The following is a 16,795-nucleotide window of genomic DNA, read 5'->3' as shown; positions in this document are numbered from 1 at the left end:
CTTCTATACTCGAGGCAATACACAAGGCTGTGCAACCTCGTAATCCTCCCCCACTCACCCTCAAACACATCCTCCCCCTACACACCCTCCCCCCCACACACCCTCCCCCCACACACCCTCCCCCAACACGCCCTCCCCCCAACACACCCTCCCCCCCACACACCCTCCCCCACACACCCTCCCCCCCACACACCCTCCCCCCCACACACCCTCCCCCACACACCCTCCCCCCCACACACCCTCCCCCTACACACCCTCCCCCCCACACACACCCTCCCCCCCACACACCCTCCCCCAACACTCCCTCCCCCAACACACCCTCCCCCCCACACACCCTCCCCCCAACACACCCTCCGCCCCACACACCCTCCCCCACACACCCTCCCCCACACACCCTCCCCCCACACACCCTCCCCCCCACACACCCTCCCCCCAACACCCTCCCTCCCCCAACACACCCTCCCTCCCCCACACACCCTCCCCCAACACACCCTCCCCCAACACACCCTCCCCCCCACACACCCTCCCCCTACACACCCTCCCCCCAACACACCCTCCCCCAACACACCCTCCCCCCCACACACCCTCCCCCCAACACACCCTCCCCCCAACACACCCTCCCCCCAACACACCCTCCCCCCAACACACCCTCCCCCAACACACCCTCCCCCCACACACCCTCCCCCCACACACCCTCCCCCACACACCCTCCCCCCACACACCCTCCCTCACACACCCTCCCCCCAACACACCCTCCCCCAACACACCCTCCCCCCACACACCCTCCCCCCACACACCCTCCCCCACACACCCTCCCTCACACACCCTCCCCCCCACACACCCTCCCCCACACACCCTCCCCCAACACACCCTCCCCCAACACACCCTCCCCCCCACACACCCTCCCCCAACACACCCTCCCCCCCACACACCCTCCCCCCACACACCCTCCCCCCACACACCCTCCCCCTACACACCCTCCCCCCAACACACCCTCCCCCCAACACACCCTCCCCCAACACACCCTCCCCCCAACACACCCTCCCCCCAACACACCCTCCCCCCAACACTCCCTCCCCCAACACACCCTCCCCCTACACACCCTCCCCCCCAACACACCCTCCCCCCAACACACCCTCCCCCAACACACCCTCCCCCCAACACACCCTCCCCCCAACACACCCTCCCCCAACACACCCTCCCCCACACACCCTCCCCCCCACACACCCTCCCCCCAACACACACCCTCCCCCCACACACCCTCCCCCCCACACACACCCTCCCCCACACACACCCTCCCCCCCACACACCCTCCCCCCACACACCCTCCCCCCCACACACCCTCCCTCCCCCACACACCCTCCCCCTACACACCCTCCCCCCCACACACCCTCCCCCCCACACACCCTCCCCCCCACACACCCTCCCCCACACACCCTCCCCCCCACACACCCTCCCCCACACACCCTCCCCCCCACACACCCTCCCCCCACACACCCTCCCCCACACACCCTCCCCCCCACACACACCCTCCCCCCCACACACCCTCCCCCACACACCCTCCCCCACACACCCTCCCCCCACACACCCTCCCCCACACACACCCTCCCCCCACACACCCTCCCCCCACACACCCTCCCCCACACACCCTCCCCCCACACACCCTCCCCCACACACACCCTCCCCCCCACACACCCTCCCCCACACACCCTCCCTCACACACCCTCCCCCCAACACTCCCTCCCCCAACACACACCCTCCCCCCACACACCCTCCCCCCACACACCCTCCCCCACACACCCTCCCCCCACACACCCTCCCCCCTACACACCCTCCCCCCTACACACCCTCCCCCACACACACCCTCCCCCCCACACACCCTCCCCCACACACACACCCTCCCCCACACACCCTCCCCCCCACACACCCTCCCCCCACACACACCCTCCCCCCAACACACCCTCCCCCCAACACACCCTCCCCCCACACACCCTCCCCCCCACACACCCTCCCCCAACACACCCTCCCCCCCACACACCCTCCCCCCACACACCCTCCCCCCCACACACCCTCCCCCACACACCCTCCCTCCCCCACACACACCCTCCCCCACACACACCCTCCCTCCCCCACACACCCTCCCCCACACACCCTCCCCCAACACACCCTCCCCCCAACACACCCTCCCCCTACACACCCTCCCCCTACACACCCTCCCCCCACACACCCTCCCCCACACACACCCTCCCCCCACACACCCTCCCCCCCACACACCCTCCCCCACACACACCCTCCCTCCCCCACACACCCTCCCCCACACACCCTCCCCCAACACACCCTCCCCCCCAACACACCCTCCCCCTACACACCCTCCCCCTACACACCCTCCCCCCACACACCCTCCCCCAACACCCCTCCCCCACACACCCTCCCCCACACACCCTCCCCCACACACCCTCCCCCACACACCCTCCCCCACACACCCTCCCTCCCCCACACACCCTCCCCCACACACCCTCCCCCACACACCCTCCCCCACACACCCTCCCCCCCACACACCCTCCCTCACACACCCTCCCCCAACACACCCTCCCCCACACACCCTCCCCCCCACACACCCTCCCCCCCACACACCCTCCCCCCCACACACCCTCCCCCCCACACACCCTCCCTCCCCCTACACACCCTCCCCCCACACACCCTCCCCCACACACCCTCCCCCTACACACCCTCCCCCCACACACCCTCCCCCCACACACCCTCCCCCACACACCCTCCCCCACACACCCTCCCCCACACACCCTCCCCCACACACCCTCCCCCACACACCCTCCCCCACACACCCTCCCCCACACACCCTCCCCAACACACCCTCCCTCCCCCACACACCCTCCCCCACACACCCTCCCCCACACACCCTCCCCCACACACACCCTCCCCCACACACCCTCCCCCACACACCCTCCCCCACACACACCCTCCCCCACACACCCTCCCCCCCTACACACCCTCCCCCACACACCCTCCCCCTACACACCCTCCCCCCCACACACCCTCCCCCCCACACACCCTCCCCCACACACCCTCCCCCACACACCCTCCCCCACACACCCTCCCCCCACACACCCTCCCCCCACACACCCTCCCCCACACACCCTCCCCCCACACACCCTCCCTCACACACCCTCCCCCCACACACCCTCCCTCACACACCCTCCCCCCACACACCCTCCCCCAGACACCCTCCCCCACACCCCCCCCCCACACACACCCTCCCCCCCACACACACACCCTCCCCCCCACACACCCTCCCCCCCACACACCCTCCCCCACACACCCTCCCCCCAACACCCCCCCCCCACACACACCCTCCCCCCACACACCCTCCCCCCCACACACCCTCCCCCACACACCCTCCCCCCAACACCCCCACACCCACACACACCCTCCCCCCAACACCCCCCCCCCCCACACACACACCCTCCCCCACACACCCTCCCCAACACACCCTCCCCCACACACCCTCCCCCACACACCCTCCCCCCCACACACCCTCCCCCAACACACCCTCCCCCCCACACACCCTCCCCCTACACACCCTCCCCCCACACACCCTCCCCCACACACCCTCCCCCCAACACACCCTCCCCCCCACACACCCTCCCCCACACACCCTCCCCCCCCACACACCCTCCCCCACACACACCCTCCCCCACACACCCTCCCCCCCTACACACCCTCCCCCCACACACCCTCCCCCCCACACACCCTCCCCCACACACCCTCCCCCCCACACCCCCTCCCCCCACACACCCTCCCCCCACACACCCTCCCCCCACACACCCTCCCCCACACACCCTCCCCCTACACACCCTCCCCCCCACACACCCTCCCTCACACACCCTCCCCCAACACACCCTCCCCCCCACACACCCTCCCTCACACACCCTCCCCCAACACACCCTCCCCCCCTACACACCCTCCCCCCACACACCCTCCCCCCAACACACCCTCCCCCACACACCCTCCCCCCAACACACCCTCCCCCCAACACACCCTCCCCCCTACACACCCTCCCCCCAACACACCCTCCCCCAACACACCCTCCCCACTGCCCAACACCCTCCGGCCCCCCCTCCCTCTCCCCCATTAATGCCAATATCTCCTTCCTGAGTTGCGGGACCCTGAACTGAACCCAGTTGCTCCCGGTGGGGTCTGTCATCGGTACTTTCAAAAACTCACCTCCTACCACCCCACAACCATAACCAGCCCCACCCCACTGTGTCCCACTGCCTGCAGGCTGTACATTGGTGAACAGACTCAACAGAAAGAATTCACCCTGTTATTTGGTTTCCTGTAGACGATGGCAAGATTTACAGTTTAACAATCAATGAGACCCAACTGGACCAGCCGAGATCCTACACTGTCCAACTGTCCACACGAAAAATCACCAAATGTCTCCCTCATATCACCATCTCAGAGGTGCACTCCAACCAGAGCAGTGCCCTCTACATCACAGGTAATTTCTCTCAGAGGGTCGTGAATCTATGGGATTCTTTACCGCAGAGGGCTGTAGAGGCTGGGTTGAGCGAGACACAAAGATTGTGCAACATTCTGTGCAGAGACTGAGTTTCAGGTCAGGGGCTCGTACCATGTCTAACACCCTGGGTGAGGGTTACTTTGGCCCACTCCAGGGTGTATCCCAGAGCAGGATAAATGTAAACTCAGGAGCTGGGTATCATGTGTGGGACACATAGGGAGGAAATACGAGAGGAAATCTGATGAAGGATCGAGACCTCGGGGAGCAGTGTAGTCGTCTGTACTTAATCCTGTAACAGATATTCCTGGCTTCAGTGGGGATATGTATCACGTCTAGTCAGGGGGTTGGGGTTCAAATCACACTCCAGAAACTTGAGCACGAAATATAGGCTAACATTCCCAGTGAAGTCCACAGGAGGCGCAGCACTGTCGGAGGGTCAGTACTGAGGGAGTGCTGCACTGTTGGAGGGTCAGTACTGAGGGAGTGCAGCACTGTCGGAGGGTCAGTACTGAGGGAGTGCCGCACTGTCGGAGGGTCAGTACTCAAGGAGTGCCGCACTGTCGGAGGGTCAGTACTAAGGGAGTGCCGCACTGTCGGAGGGTTAGTACTGAGGGAGTGCTGCACTGTCAGAGGGTCAGTACTGAGGGAGTGCTGCACTGTCAGAGGGTCAGTACTGAGGGAGTGCTGCACTGTCGGAGGTCAGGGATGAGGGAGTGCTGCACTGTCAGAGGGTCAGTACTGAGGGAGTGCCGCACTGTCAGAGGGTCAGTACTGAGGGAGTGCCGCACTGTCGGAGGGTCAGTACTGAGGGAGTGCCAGACTGTCAGAGGGTCACTACTGAGGGAGTGCTGCACTGTCGGAGGTCAGGGATGAGGGAGTGCTGCACTGTCAGAGGGTCAGTACTGAGGGAGTGCCGCACTGTCAGAGGGTCAGTACTGAGGGAGTGCCGCATTGTCGGAGGGTCAGTACTGAGGGAGTGCCAGACTGTCAGAGGGTCAGTACTGAGGGACTTTCAAGTGAAACATTAACTTAGGCCCTACCTCCCTCTCAGATGGATTTAAATGATCGCAGCAAGGGAAATGATGGTGATTAGCAGAGTTCTCCCTGCTATTCTGGAGCTGTTATTTATCCTCCAACCAACTGATGATTTATCTGATTGAGTTAGTGGAAACTCACTGTGAGACAGTCACTAATAAATCCAATTCAGGAGAAACCTCTTTATCCAGAGAGCGGAGAGAATGTGGAACTCGCTCCCACAGGGAGTGGCTGAGGTGAATAGTTCAGAGACATTTAAGGGGAAGCTGGATAAGCACGTGATGGAGAAAGGAGTAGAAGGATATGGGGATGGGGGGAGATAGAGGGGGGGTGGGAGGAATCTCATGCAGAGCAGAAACACCAGCACAGAGCAGATGGGCAGAATGGCCTGTTTCTGAGCTGGAACAGCGTTGTAATATTTTGAAGCTGCCTCCATCTGTACATATTCAGGTGATTAAAGTTCTGTGAGTTAAGAGGAGGAGGTTTGACCAGCTCTAGCAGATGACATTTGATGCTCTCTGGCACTCTCCCTGGTCTATCTTAACAGCTGGATTTAACTTATTTCAAAGCAATGGAATGCAGAGTCCATTAGATCCGTGATAATGAATGTTGTCTCAGATCCTAGTCAAATGCCAAGTATTGTCCACCAATAGCAAGTTGTAACTTCATGTGAACTGGCAGAAGGAGAGATTTCGTATCACTCCCACGAGTTAATCAGAATCTCTAAGGGTCAGGCACCAGGGTCAGAAACAGCTGAGAGACAGCCTGGGTTAGGAAGACTGTCAATTATCGACTGGAATCATTCTGCTAAACCCCAACTATCTTTAAAAATAGAACAGCAGAAATTCGAACCGAATGGAAAAATATTTAGACCCAGGAACAAAGGTTAAGTGTCCGAAATCCTCCTGGGTACAGGAGATACAACCCCTCGAGTTCACCTTGAATATTGGCTGGACCTGAGCATGTCCTTAGAACAGCCCAAAGCACCTTGAGCCAATCCCTTAATCTCGACATGTTCAACTGACAGAGTATTGACTGACCATTGGTCAAATGTCCTGTAAACTTTGACCTCTCATTTTGTACTGGACTTTGAGTTGCAGATTCTGGAGCTGTTTATTTGGAAGTCCACACTGCTGGTGTTTATCGAGACCTCTTCGGGACTCTGCATGCCTTCGACCCCTTTGACCAACAGATCCCACTGGCCCTGGCTCTTTGTTCCAAGGTAAACACCAACCCTCAACCTCCTCCAAAACGCTCATCGCAATAACCTGGAAACTGGGTGTAAATCACAGCTTCACCAACCCGATTGTTCGTCTCATCAAATCATCCTCACACCCCCAACACCACACACCCACAACTCCACACCACCCCCCCAAACTCCACACCCACCCAAACTCCACACCCCCAACTCCACACCACCCCCCCAACTCCACACCCCCAACTCCACACCACCCCCCCAAACTCCACACCCACCCAAACTCCATAGCCCCCCCAACACCACACACCCCCAACTCCACACCACCCCCCCAAACTCCACACCCCCCCAAACTCCACACCCCCAACTCCACACTACCCCCCCAAACTCCACACCCCCCCAAACTCCACACCCCCAACTCCACACCACCCCCCCAAACTCCACACCCCACCAAACTCCACACCCCCAACTCCACACCACCCCCCCCAAACTCCACACCCCCCCAAACTCCACAACCCCCCAACTCCACACCAGCCCACAAACTCCACACCCACCCAAATTCCACACCCACCCAAACTCCACACCCACCCAAACTCCACACCCCCCCCAACTCCACATCCCCAACACCACACACCCCCAACTCCACACCCGCCCAAACTCCACACCCCCCCAAACTCCACACCCCCCAAACTCCACACCCCCCCAAACTCCACACCCATCCAAACTCCACACACCCCCAACTCCACACCCCCAACACCACACACCCCCCCAACTCCACACCCCCCCAAACTCCTCACCCCCCCAAACTCCACACCCCCAACACCACACCCCCCCAAACTCCACACCCCCAACTCCACACCACCCCCCCAAACTCCACACCCCCCCAACTCCACACTCCCCCAACTCCACACCCCCAAACTCCACACCCCCCCAACTCCACACCCCCCCAACTCCAAACCCCGCCAACTCCACACCCCCCAAACTCCACACCCCCCAAACTCCACACCCCCCAAACTCCACACCCCCCAAACTCCACACCCCCAAACTCCACACCCCCAAACTCCACACCCCCCCAACTCCACACCCCCCAAACTCCACACCCCCCAAACTCCACACCCACCCCAACTCCACACCCCCCAAACTCCACACCCCCCAAACTCCACACCCCCCAACTCCACACCCCCCCAAACTCCACACCCGCCCAAACTCCACACCCCCCAAACTCCACACCCCCCCCAAACTCCACACCCCCCCAACTCCACACCCACCCCCCAAACTCCACACCCCCCCAAACTCCACACCCCCCCAAACTCCACACCCCCCCAAACTCCACACCCCCTCAAACTCCACACCCCCCAAACTCCACACCCACCCAAACTCCACACCCCCCAAACTCCACACCCCGCCAACTCCACAACCCCGCCAACTCCACACCCCCAACTCCACACCCCCAAACTCCACACCCCCCCAAACTCCACACCCCCCCAACTCCACACCCCCCCAACTCCACACCCCCCCAACTCCACACCCCCCCAACTCCACACCCCCCCAACTCCACACCCCTCCAACTCCACACCCCCCCAACTCCACACCCCCCCAACTCCACACCCCCAAACTCCACACCCCCCCAACTCCACACCCCCCAAACTCCACACCCCCCAAACTCCACACCCCCAAACTCCACCCCACCCCAACTCCACACCCCCCCAAACTCCACACCCCCCAAACTCCACACCCCCCAAACTCCACACCCCCCCAAACTCCACACCCCCCCAAACTCCACACCCCCCCAAACTCCACCAACCCCCCCCCAAACTCCACACCCCCCCAACTCCACACCCACCCCCAAACTCCACACCCCCCCAACTCCACACCCCCCCCAAACTCCACACCCCCAACTCCACACCCCCCCAAACTCCACACCCCCCAACTCCACACCCCCCAAACTCCACACCCCCCAAACTCCACTCCCCCCCAACTCCACACCCCCCCCAAACTCCACACCCCCAACTCCACACCCCCCCAAACTCCACACCCTCCAACTCCACACCCCCCAAACTCCACACCCCCCAAACTCCACACCCCCCAAACTCCACACCCCCCAAACTCCACACCCCCCCAAACTCCACACCCCCCCAACTCCACACCACCCCCCCAACTCCACACTCCCCCAACTCCACACCCCCAAACTCCACACCCCCCCAACTCCGCACCCCCCAAACTCCACACCCCCCAACTCCACACCCCCCAACCTCCACACCCCCCAAACTCCACACCCCCCAAACTCCACACCCCCCCAAACTCCACACACCCCCAACTCCACACCCCCCCAACTCCACACCCCCCCAACTCCACACCCCCCCAACTCCACACCCCCCAAACTCCACACCCCCCCAAACTCCACACCCCCCCAAACTCCACACCCCCCCAAACTCCACACCCCCCCAAACTCCACACCCCCCCAAACTCCACACCCCCCCAAACTCCACACCCCCCAAACTCCACACCCCTCAAACTCCACACCCCCCAAACTCCACACACCCCCAACTCCACACCCCCAACACCACACACCCCCCCAACTCCACACCCCCCCAAACTCCTCACCCCCCCAAACTCCACACCCCCAACACCACACCCCCCCAACTCCACACCCCCCCAAACTCCACACCCCCCAAACTCCACACCCCCCCAAACTCCACACCCCCCCAAACTCCACACCCCCCAACTCCACACCCCCAACACCACACACCCCCCCAACTCCACACCCCCCAACTCCACACCCCCCCAACTCCACACCCCCCCAAACTCCACACCCCCCCAAACTCCACACCCCCCCAACTCCACACCCCCCAAACTCCACACCCACCCCCCCAAACTCCACACCCCCCCAAACTCCACACCCCCCCAAACTCCACACCCCCCCAAACTCCACACCCCCCAACTCCACACCCCCAACACCACACACCCCCCCAACTCCACACCCCCCCAACTCCACACCCCCCCACAACTCTACACTCCCCCACAAACTCCACACCCCCCCAACTCTACACCAACCCCCACAAACTCCACACCCCCCCTAACTCCACACTCCCACAGCTCCACCTACCCCTCCCCCCACCTCCACACAGCCCTTCAAACTCCGCAGACCCCCTCCCCTATCTCTGCACACCCGTCCTCCATCTCCACACACCTTTCCCTCAACTCTGCACCGTTCCTCTCCCTGAGCCTGCACCTCTCCCTCCACCTCCGTTAGCCCAGTCACCCCCAGGAACTATCCCTGTGTCATTCTGTGATGGTCTTTGTCCCGATATTCCCCCCTCCCTCGCAGGAGGTTCTGAGTTTCACACGAATGTCGGTCCCACCACAGTCATCTCCCCCCTCTGCTCTCTCGCCAATTCTCCACGTCGGTCTCTGGGTTTGAGTTTTGCTGCTGTAAGGATCTCACTGCCAGTCCCTGTGTCTTTCAGCAACCCAGTTTTGGACTGTGATTGGGAGCTGGAGGCCCAGCTGAGTTGTCCCCTCCTATTTTGGGGAACTGAGGCCAATTGCAAGACACCTGGTGTCGGAGAGAAGTGGGAAGGGAGTCAGAATGGATCCTGTCTATTCCCCCTCAGCGCCTCGATCTGTCCTTTCACTCCCTGTTTAGTGAGTGTTGATCCCAGGGGTCGGTCAGTTCTGGGGTAGGGCACGATAACACAGCCACAAAACCTCTCCAATGTCTCTCCACTGATCACTGCTGTCAGGAATATCCTTGCAGGTCATCAGCTGCTCCTTGGGATACAACCATCTGGGATTGGTGGATGAATTTGGCCGGATTTTCATGCAAGGAAACAACCGTTATGGACAACTCGGAACAGGAGACAAGATCGATCGAGGAGAACCCACTCTGGTACCGTCAGCCTCTCTGTTAGCTCCAACCACTTAGCAAACTGTACACGGTTAGGATTCAAAACTGAGCACAATTCATCTGTTAGTCAGATTGTGTTAGCATCTAATCCCCATGCTGTACGTGGCCTGGGAGTGTTTGATGGGGACAGTGTAGAGGGAGCTTTACTCTGTATCTAACCCCATGCTGTACCTGTCCTGGGAGTGTTTGATGGGGACAGGGTAGACTGATTTCTCTATCTTTATTACCCCTGAACTCTCTCCTCCTTTACCCCAATCAGACATTCATTTTCAGAGGAGAGAATAACCCATTTACTATTAGAACTAAATGTTCAGCCTCACACTTACCTGTAGTGAGGTCCATTTACCAATTACATGCTCAATCTGCAAGTTTACTAATGTCTTGATGTATTTTGTCAGTCTTCCTCTGTATTAACTGCATCTCCCGATTTGGTATCACCTGCAACTTTTGGAATTGTGTTTCTGATTCCCGAGTTCAAAGCGTTGGTGTAGATGCTGAAGAATAATGATCCCAGCGCTGATCCCTGTGGAACACCTTTCACCAGTCTGAGGCGATATTAACCCCACTCTCTGCTTGCTGTTTTGTGGCCAGCTCGCTGGTCATTCTGTCACTTGTCCCCCACTCTGCACACGCTCCGACCTTCACCCCCGAGGTCTCTCTTGTGGACCTTTCCGGAAGTTGCCATGGATCCCAGATTCACACCTGTACAGGCTGGGCAGCCGGGATTGAGGTGTCCCTGGGCTGGGATCTGTCCAAACCCTGAGTGGGCGTGGAGCGCCCGAGTGGGATGGTCAAGGGGGCTAAGGGTGTCAAGGGTGAGGGTCAGAGAGCCAGGTGGTCACCATCTGCTTCTGATGGGGTGGGATGCGGGGTAAGGGGAGCAAAGGCAGAGGGAATCATGTGGGGAGTGATGTGACTGTGTGAGCTGTATCATTGTTGTATCGACTATCTGGAGTGAGATTCACCTTTTTACTTAAAGCTGGTTAATTCGAGTGTAATTTGTGTTGGTTCTGATTCATGTTAAAGTAAAAGGTAGAAAAGGTGTAATCCTGTGGGTATTCTCTTTAACTGGGGTTCATACGGTAAATTTGGTGATTTTGGTTTAGGGTTTCCCCAGACAGATCGGGACAATGTTGCTGCGATGGTTCATGGAGATTGTGCATGGCCAGCAAACACCCACCCACCCGCTGGGGGATCTGTGGGTGTGTGTGAGTGTGTGAGTGTGTGTGTGTGTGCGGGTGTGTGTGAGTGTGTCAGCCTGTGTGTGTTTGTGTGTGTGTGTGAGTGTGTCAGTCTGTGTGTGTGTGTCAGTCTGTGTGTGTGTGTGTGAGTGTCAGTCTGTGTGTGTGTGTGTCAGTCTGTGTGAGTGTGTCAGTCTGTGTGTGTGTGTGTCAGTCTGTGCGTGTTGTGTCAGTCTGTGTGTGTTGTGTCAGTCTGTGTATGTTGTGTCAGTCTGTGTGTGTGTGTCAGTGTGTGTGTGTCAGTCTGTGTGTGTGTCAGTGTGTGTGTGTGTTGTGTCAGTCTGTGTGTGTGTGTGTCAGTCTGTGTGTGTGTGTGTTGTGTCATTGCGTGTGTGTGTCAGTCTGTGTGTGTGTGTGTCAGTCTGTGTGTGTGTGTGTCAGTGTGTGTGAGTGTGTCAGTGTGTGTGAGTGTGTCAGTCTGTGTGTGTGTGTGTCAGTCTGTGTGTGTGTGTGTGTGTGTGTCAGTCTGTGTGTGTGTGTGTCAGTGTGTGTGTGTGTCAGTCTGTGTGTGTGTGTGTCAGTCTGTGTCTGTGCGTGTGTGTGTCAGTCTGTGTGTGTGTCAGTCTGTGTGTGTGTCAGTGTGTGTGTGTCAGTGTGTGTGTGTCAGTCTGTGTGTGTGTGTGTCAGTGTGTGTGTGTGTGTCAGTCTGTGTGTGTGTGTGTGTCTGTGTGTGTGAATGTGTCAGTCTGTGTGTGTGTGTCAGTCTGTCTGTGTGTGTGTCAGTCTGTGTGTGTGTGTGTGTGTGTGTGTGTCAGTCAGTGTGTGTGTGTCAGTCTGTGTGTGTGTGTCAGTCTGTGTGTGTGTGTGTGTGTGTGTGTCAGTCTGTGTGTGTGTGTGTCAGTGTGTGTGTGTGTCAGTCTGTGTGTGTGTGTGTCAGTCTGTGTCTGTGCGTGTGAGTGTGTCAGTCTGTGTGTGTGTCAGTCTGTGTGTGTGTCAGTGTGTGTGTGTCAGTGTGTGTGTGTCAGTCTGTGTGTGTGTGTGTCAGTGTGTGTGTGTGTGTCAGTCTGTGTGTGTGTGTGTGTGTCTGTGTGTGTGAATGTGTCAGTCTGTGTGTGTGTGTGTGTCTGTGTGTGTGTGTCAGTCTGTCTGTGTGTGTGTCAGTCTGTGTGTGTGTGTGTGTGTGTGTCAGTCTGTCTGTGTGTGTGTGTCAGTCTGTGTGTGTGTGTCAGTCTGTGTGTGTGTGTGTGTGTCAGTCTGTCTGTGTGTGTGTGTGTCAGTCTGTGTGTGTGTGTGTGTGTGTGTGTGTGTGTAAGTCTGTCTGTGTCTGTGTGTGTGTGTGTGTGTGTGTCAGTCTGTGTGTGTGTGTGCGCGAGCGAGCGAGACATCAGGAAGGAGGTGAGCTGCTCCTTTCTCTGCTTTTAAAGGTCACTGTCTGTCCTTCCAGGTGCCGTATCTGAAGAGGCCGGTGGATATCTGGTGTGGGCTGAATCATTCCCTGGCCCTGTCCCAAGTCAGCGATTTCAGTAAAGAGGTTCATGGCTGTGGCTGTGGAGCTGGAGGGCGACTACCAGGCTTCCCGAAAGGCAGCGCGTTCTTCGTCAAACTGTACGTTCAGGTAAGCGCTGAACACAGGCTCTCCACAAGGAGATGTGGGTGTCGCTGGCCAGGCCAGCATTTCTTACCCATCCCTAATTGCCCTTGAACTGAGTGTCTTGCTGGGCCATTTCAGAGGGGCAGTTAACATCGCTGTGGGTCTGGAGTCACATGTAGGGCCAGACCGGGTAAGGAGGGCAGATTTCCTTCACTAAAGGGACATTAGTGACCCAGATGGGCTTTTTATGACAATCGATGAAAGTTGAGACGAGTTTTATATTCCAGATTTATTAATTAAATCCAGCTAGCGTGGTGGGATTTGAACCTGTGTCTTCAACACGTTAACCGAGCCTCTGGATCACTCGTCCAGTGACATTACCCCACATTACCCCACATTACCCCACATTACCCCACATTACCCAACATTACCCCACATTACCCCACATTACCCCACATTACCCAACATTACCCAACATTACCCCACATTACCCAACATTACCCCACATTACCCCACATTACCCAACATTACCCCACATTACCCCACAACTTCCAATGAGACACTGCAGGGAATGTGGAGAGACGAGAGAAGCTGGGACTTTTTTTTTTACTCATTCCCGGGATATGGGCTTCGCTGGCTGGGCCCAGCATTTATTGCCCATCCCTTATTGCCCCTTGATAAGGTGGTGGGTGAGCTGCTGCCTTCTTGAACCGCTGCAGTCCATGTGGTGTAGGTACACCCACCGTGCTGTTAGGGAGGGAGTTCCAGGATTTTGACCCAGCGACAGTGAAGGAACGGCCCATATATTTCCAAGTCAGGATGGTGAGTGACTTGGAGGGGAACTCCCAGATGGTGGTGTCACCATGTGTCTGCTGCCCTTGTCCTTCTAGATGGTAGCGGTCGTGGGTTTGGAAGGTGCTGTCTAAGGAGCCTTGGTGAATTTCTGCAGTGCATCTTGTAGATGGTACACACACTGCTGCTACTGTGCGTCGGTGGTGGAGGGAGTGAATGTTTGTGGATGTGGTGCCAATTAAGCGGGGCTGCTTTGTCCTGGATGATGTTGAGCTTCTTGAGTGTTGTAGGAGCTGCACTCATCCAGGCAAGTGGAGAGTATTCCATCACACTCCTGACTTGTGCCTTGTAGATGGTGAACAGGCTTTGGGGAGTCAGGAGGTGAGTTACTCCCCACAGGATTCCCAGCCTCTGACCTGCTCTTGTAGCCACAGTATTTATATGGCTGGTCCAGTTCAGTTTCTGGTCAATGGTAATCCCCAGGATGTTGATAGTGGGGGATCCTGTGATGGTAATGCCATTGAACATCAAGGGGCAATGGTTGGATTCTCTCTTGTTGGAGATGGTCATTGCCTGGCACTTGTGTGGTGTGAATGTTACTTGCCACTTGTCAGCCCAAGTCTGGATATTGTCCAGGTCTTGCTGCATTTGGACATGGACTGCTTCAGTATCTGAGGAGTCGCGAATGGTGCTGAACATTGTCAGAGGGTCAGTACTGAGGGAGTGCTGCACTGTCAGAGGGTCAGTACTGAGGGAGTGCCGCACTGTCGGAGGGTCAGTACTGAGGGAGTGCTGCACTGTCAGAGGGTCAGTACTGAGGGAGTGCCGCACTGTCGGAGGGTCAGTACTGAGGGAGTGCCGCACTGTCAGAGGGTCAGTACTGAGGGAGTGCCGCACTGTCAGAGGGTCAGTACTGAGGGAGCGCCGCACTGTCGGAGGGTCAGTACTGAGGGAGTGCCGCACTGTCGGAGGGTCAGTACTGAGGGAGCACCGCACTGTCAGAGGGTCAGTACTGAGGGAGCGCCGCACTGTCAGAGGGTCAGTACTGAGGGAGCGCCGCACTGTCAGAGGGTCAGTACTGAGGGAGCGCCGCACTGTCAGAGGGTCAGTACTGAGGGAGTGCCGCACTGTCAGAGGGTCAGTACGGAGGGAGCGCCGCACTGTCAGAGGGTCAGTGCTGAGGGAGTGCTGCACTGTCGGAGGGTCAGTACTGAGGGAGTGCCGCACTGTCAGAGGGTCAGTGCTGAGGGAGTGCTGCACTGTCGGAGGGTCAGTACTGAGGGAGTGCTGCACTGTCGGAGGGTCAGTACTGAGGGAGTGCCGCACTGTCGGAGGGTCAGTACTGAGGGAGTGCCGCACTGTCGGAGGGTCAGTACTGAGGGAGCGCCGCACTGTGGGAGTGACTAAAAGGACTTACTGTATCGAATGTAAATCACTTTGGTGCATCTTGAGGATGTGAAAGTCTGTATGTAATTGCGGGTGTTATTCTCCGCCCCACCCCCAGGTCCCTCACTGTACCAAGCTGCTGTGCTCCACCCGCGAGTGCCTCTATATGCTCTCCTGCTTCGACATCAGCAACGTGTTAGTGTTCCGGGAACTCCCCTCCACCAAGGTGCGGAGCCAGGGTGCCGACTCGGAGATGGAGGGGACCCGCCTGTGCGCCCACTACCTCAGCCAGCTGGAGAACTGCAGCAGCCTGGGGGAGCAGATGGAGAAGATGAAGGAGATTATTAACCAGATGGGGCTTTGCAGCTACCAGAAAGACTTCCTGCAAGAAGCCATCAGCACCCTCCAACGCTCGACCGGGGGCTCGGTGGCTGTCGCGGCCCGAGACTGTGCACTGTGACCACGCTCCCACCCCGAACCCTCACCGTCCAGCAGGGTTACCCCGGAGCACAGTCCCACACTAATCTATGGATATTTACTACTTTGAAACCTGCGCAGGCAAAGCTCCTAGAATTCAGGACTTTAATTTGTGTTTTTATGGCAATAAATTGCATTAATAAAACAGACAGGAACTAACTGGGTTTGTAGCTGAACATCTCCTGAGTCCCATGTATGTTTCCAGCACGTGACACCTTGCTCAGCTCCCCGAGGGTGGGTGGGTGAGTGAGCGAGTGGCGGGTGGAGCCCCGGTCACAGCGGGATAGGGGTCGGCTCTGGAGATGAGACTTGCCCTCCCCAGCGTCACCCACCCTGGGGGCGGTGGCGCCAGCTGCTTAAGGCCACCGCACCTCCCCCAGCCCCCCAGCCCCCGCCACATACCCACCCACCCACCCTCGCTGCAGCATCACCCGCACAGCCCAGACAGAGAGGGTCTCTCCGCTGAATCAGCCACGACGGTTCTGGTTACGAAGCCGAGGGAGCTGTTCACCCCCGTCAATCCCCATCCTCCCCCCCACCACCCCCTGGGCTCTCGTTCCATCCCCCTGTCTGCCAGGCACCCGCTCATTGTCTGTCTGTGTCGGGGAGCGGAGCACGGGATGGGAGTTATACTGTGGAAAGGAATAACGCCGTACGACACTGCCACTTGCTGGGGGCTCGCTGTAACTAC

The 16,795-nt window shown here is 58.9% G+C and overlaps 1 protein-coding gene across 1 annotated transcript in view; it reads left to right on the top strand.

Annotated features, from left to right (window-relative positions):
• Nucleotides 1-16,113, top strand: part of LOC121272202 (F-box only protein 24-like) — a 94,756-nt gene extending 78,643 nt beyond the window's left edge. Inside the window, exons 6-10 of the mRNA XM_041178728.1 lie at nucleotides 4,361-4,519; nucleotides 6,676-6,797; nucleotides 10,528-10,659; nucleotides 13,303-13,473; nucleotides 15,746-16,113. Coding sequence (XP_041034662.1) covers nucleotides 4,361-4,519; nucleotides 6,676-6,797; nucleotides 10,528-10,659; nucleotides 13,303-13,473; nucleotides 15,746-16,087 — 926 coding nt within the window. The 3' untranslated portion in view covers nucleotides 16,088-16,113. The remainder of the gene's footprint in view (nucleotides 1-4,360; nucleotides 4,520-6,675; nucleotides 6,798-10,527; nucleotides 10,660-13,302; nucleotides 13,474-15,745) is intronic.
• The last annotated feature ends 682 nt before the right edge of the window (nucleotides 16,114-16,795 follow it).

This window comes from Carcharodon carcharias, chromosome 33 (genome assembly GCF_017639515.1).
Source record: "Carcharodon carcharias isolate sCarCar2 chromosome 33, sCarCar2.pri, whole genome shotgun sequence".
NCBI classification, from domain to species: Eukaryota; Metazoa; Chordata; class Chondrichthyes; order Lamniformes; family Lamnidae; genus Carcharodon; species Carcharodon carcharias.
Note: the sequence above shows the minus strand (reverse complement) of the source record. Positions and strands in the feature narration are given on the sequence as shown.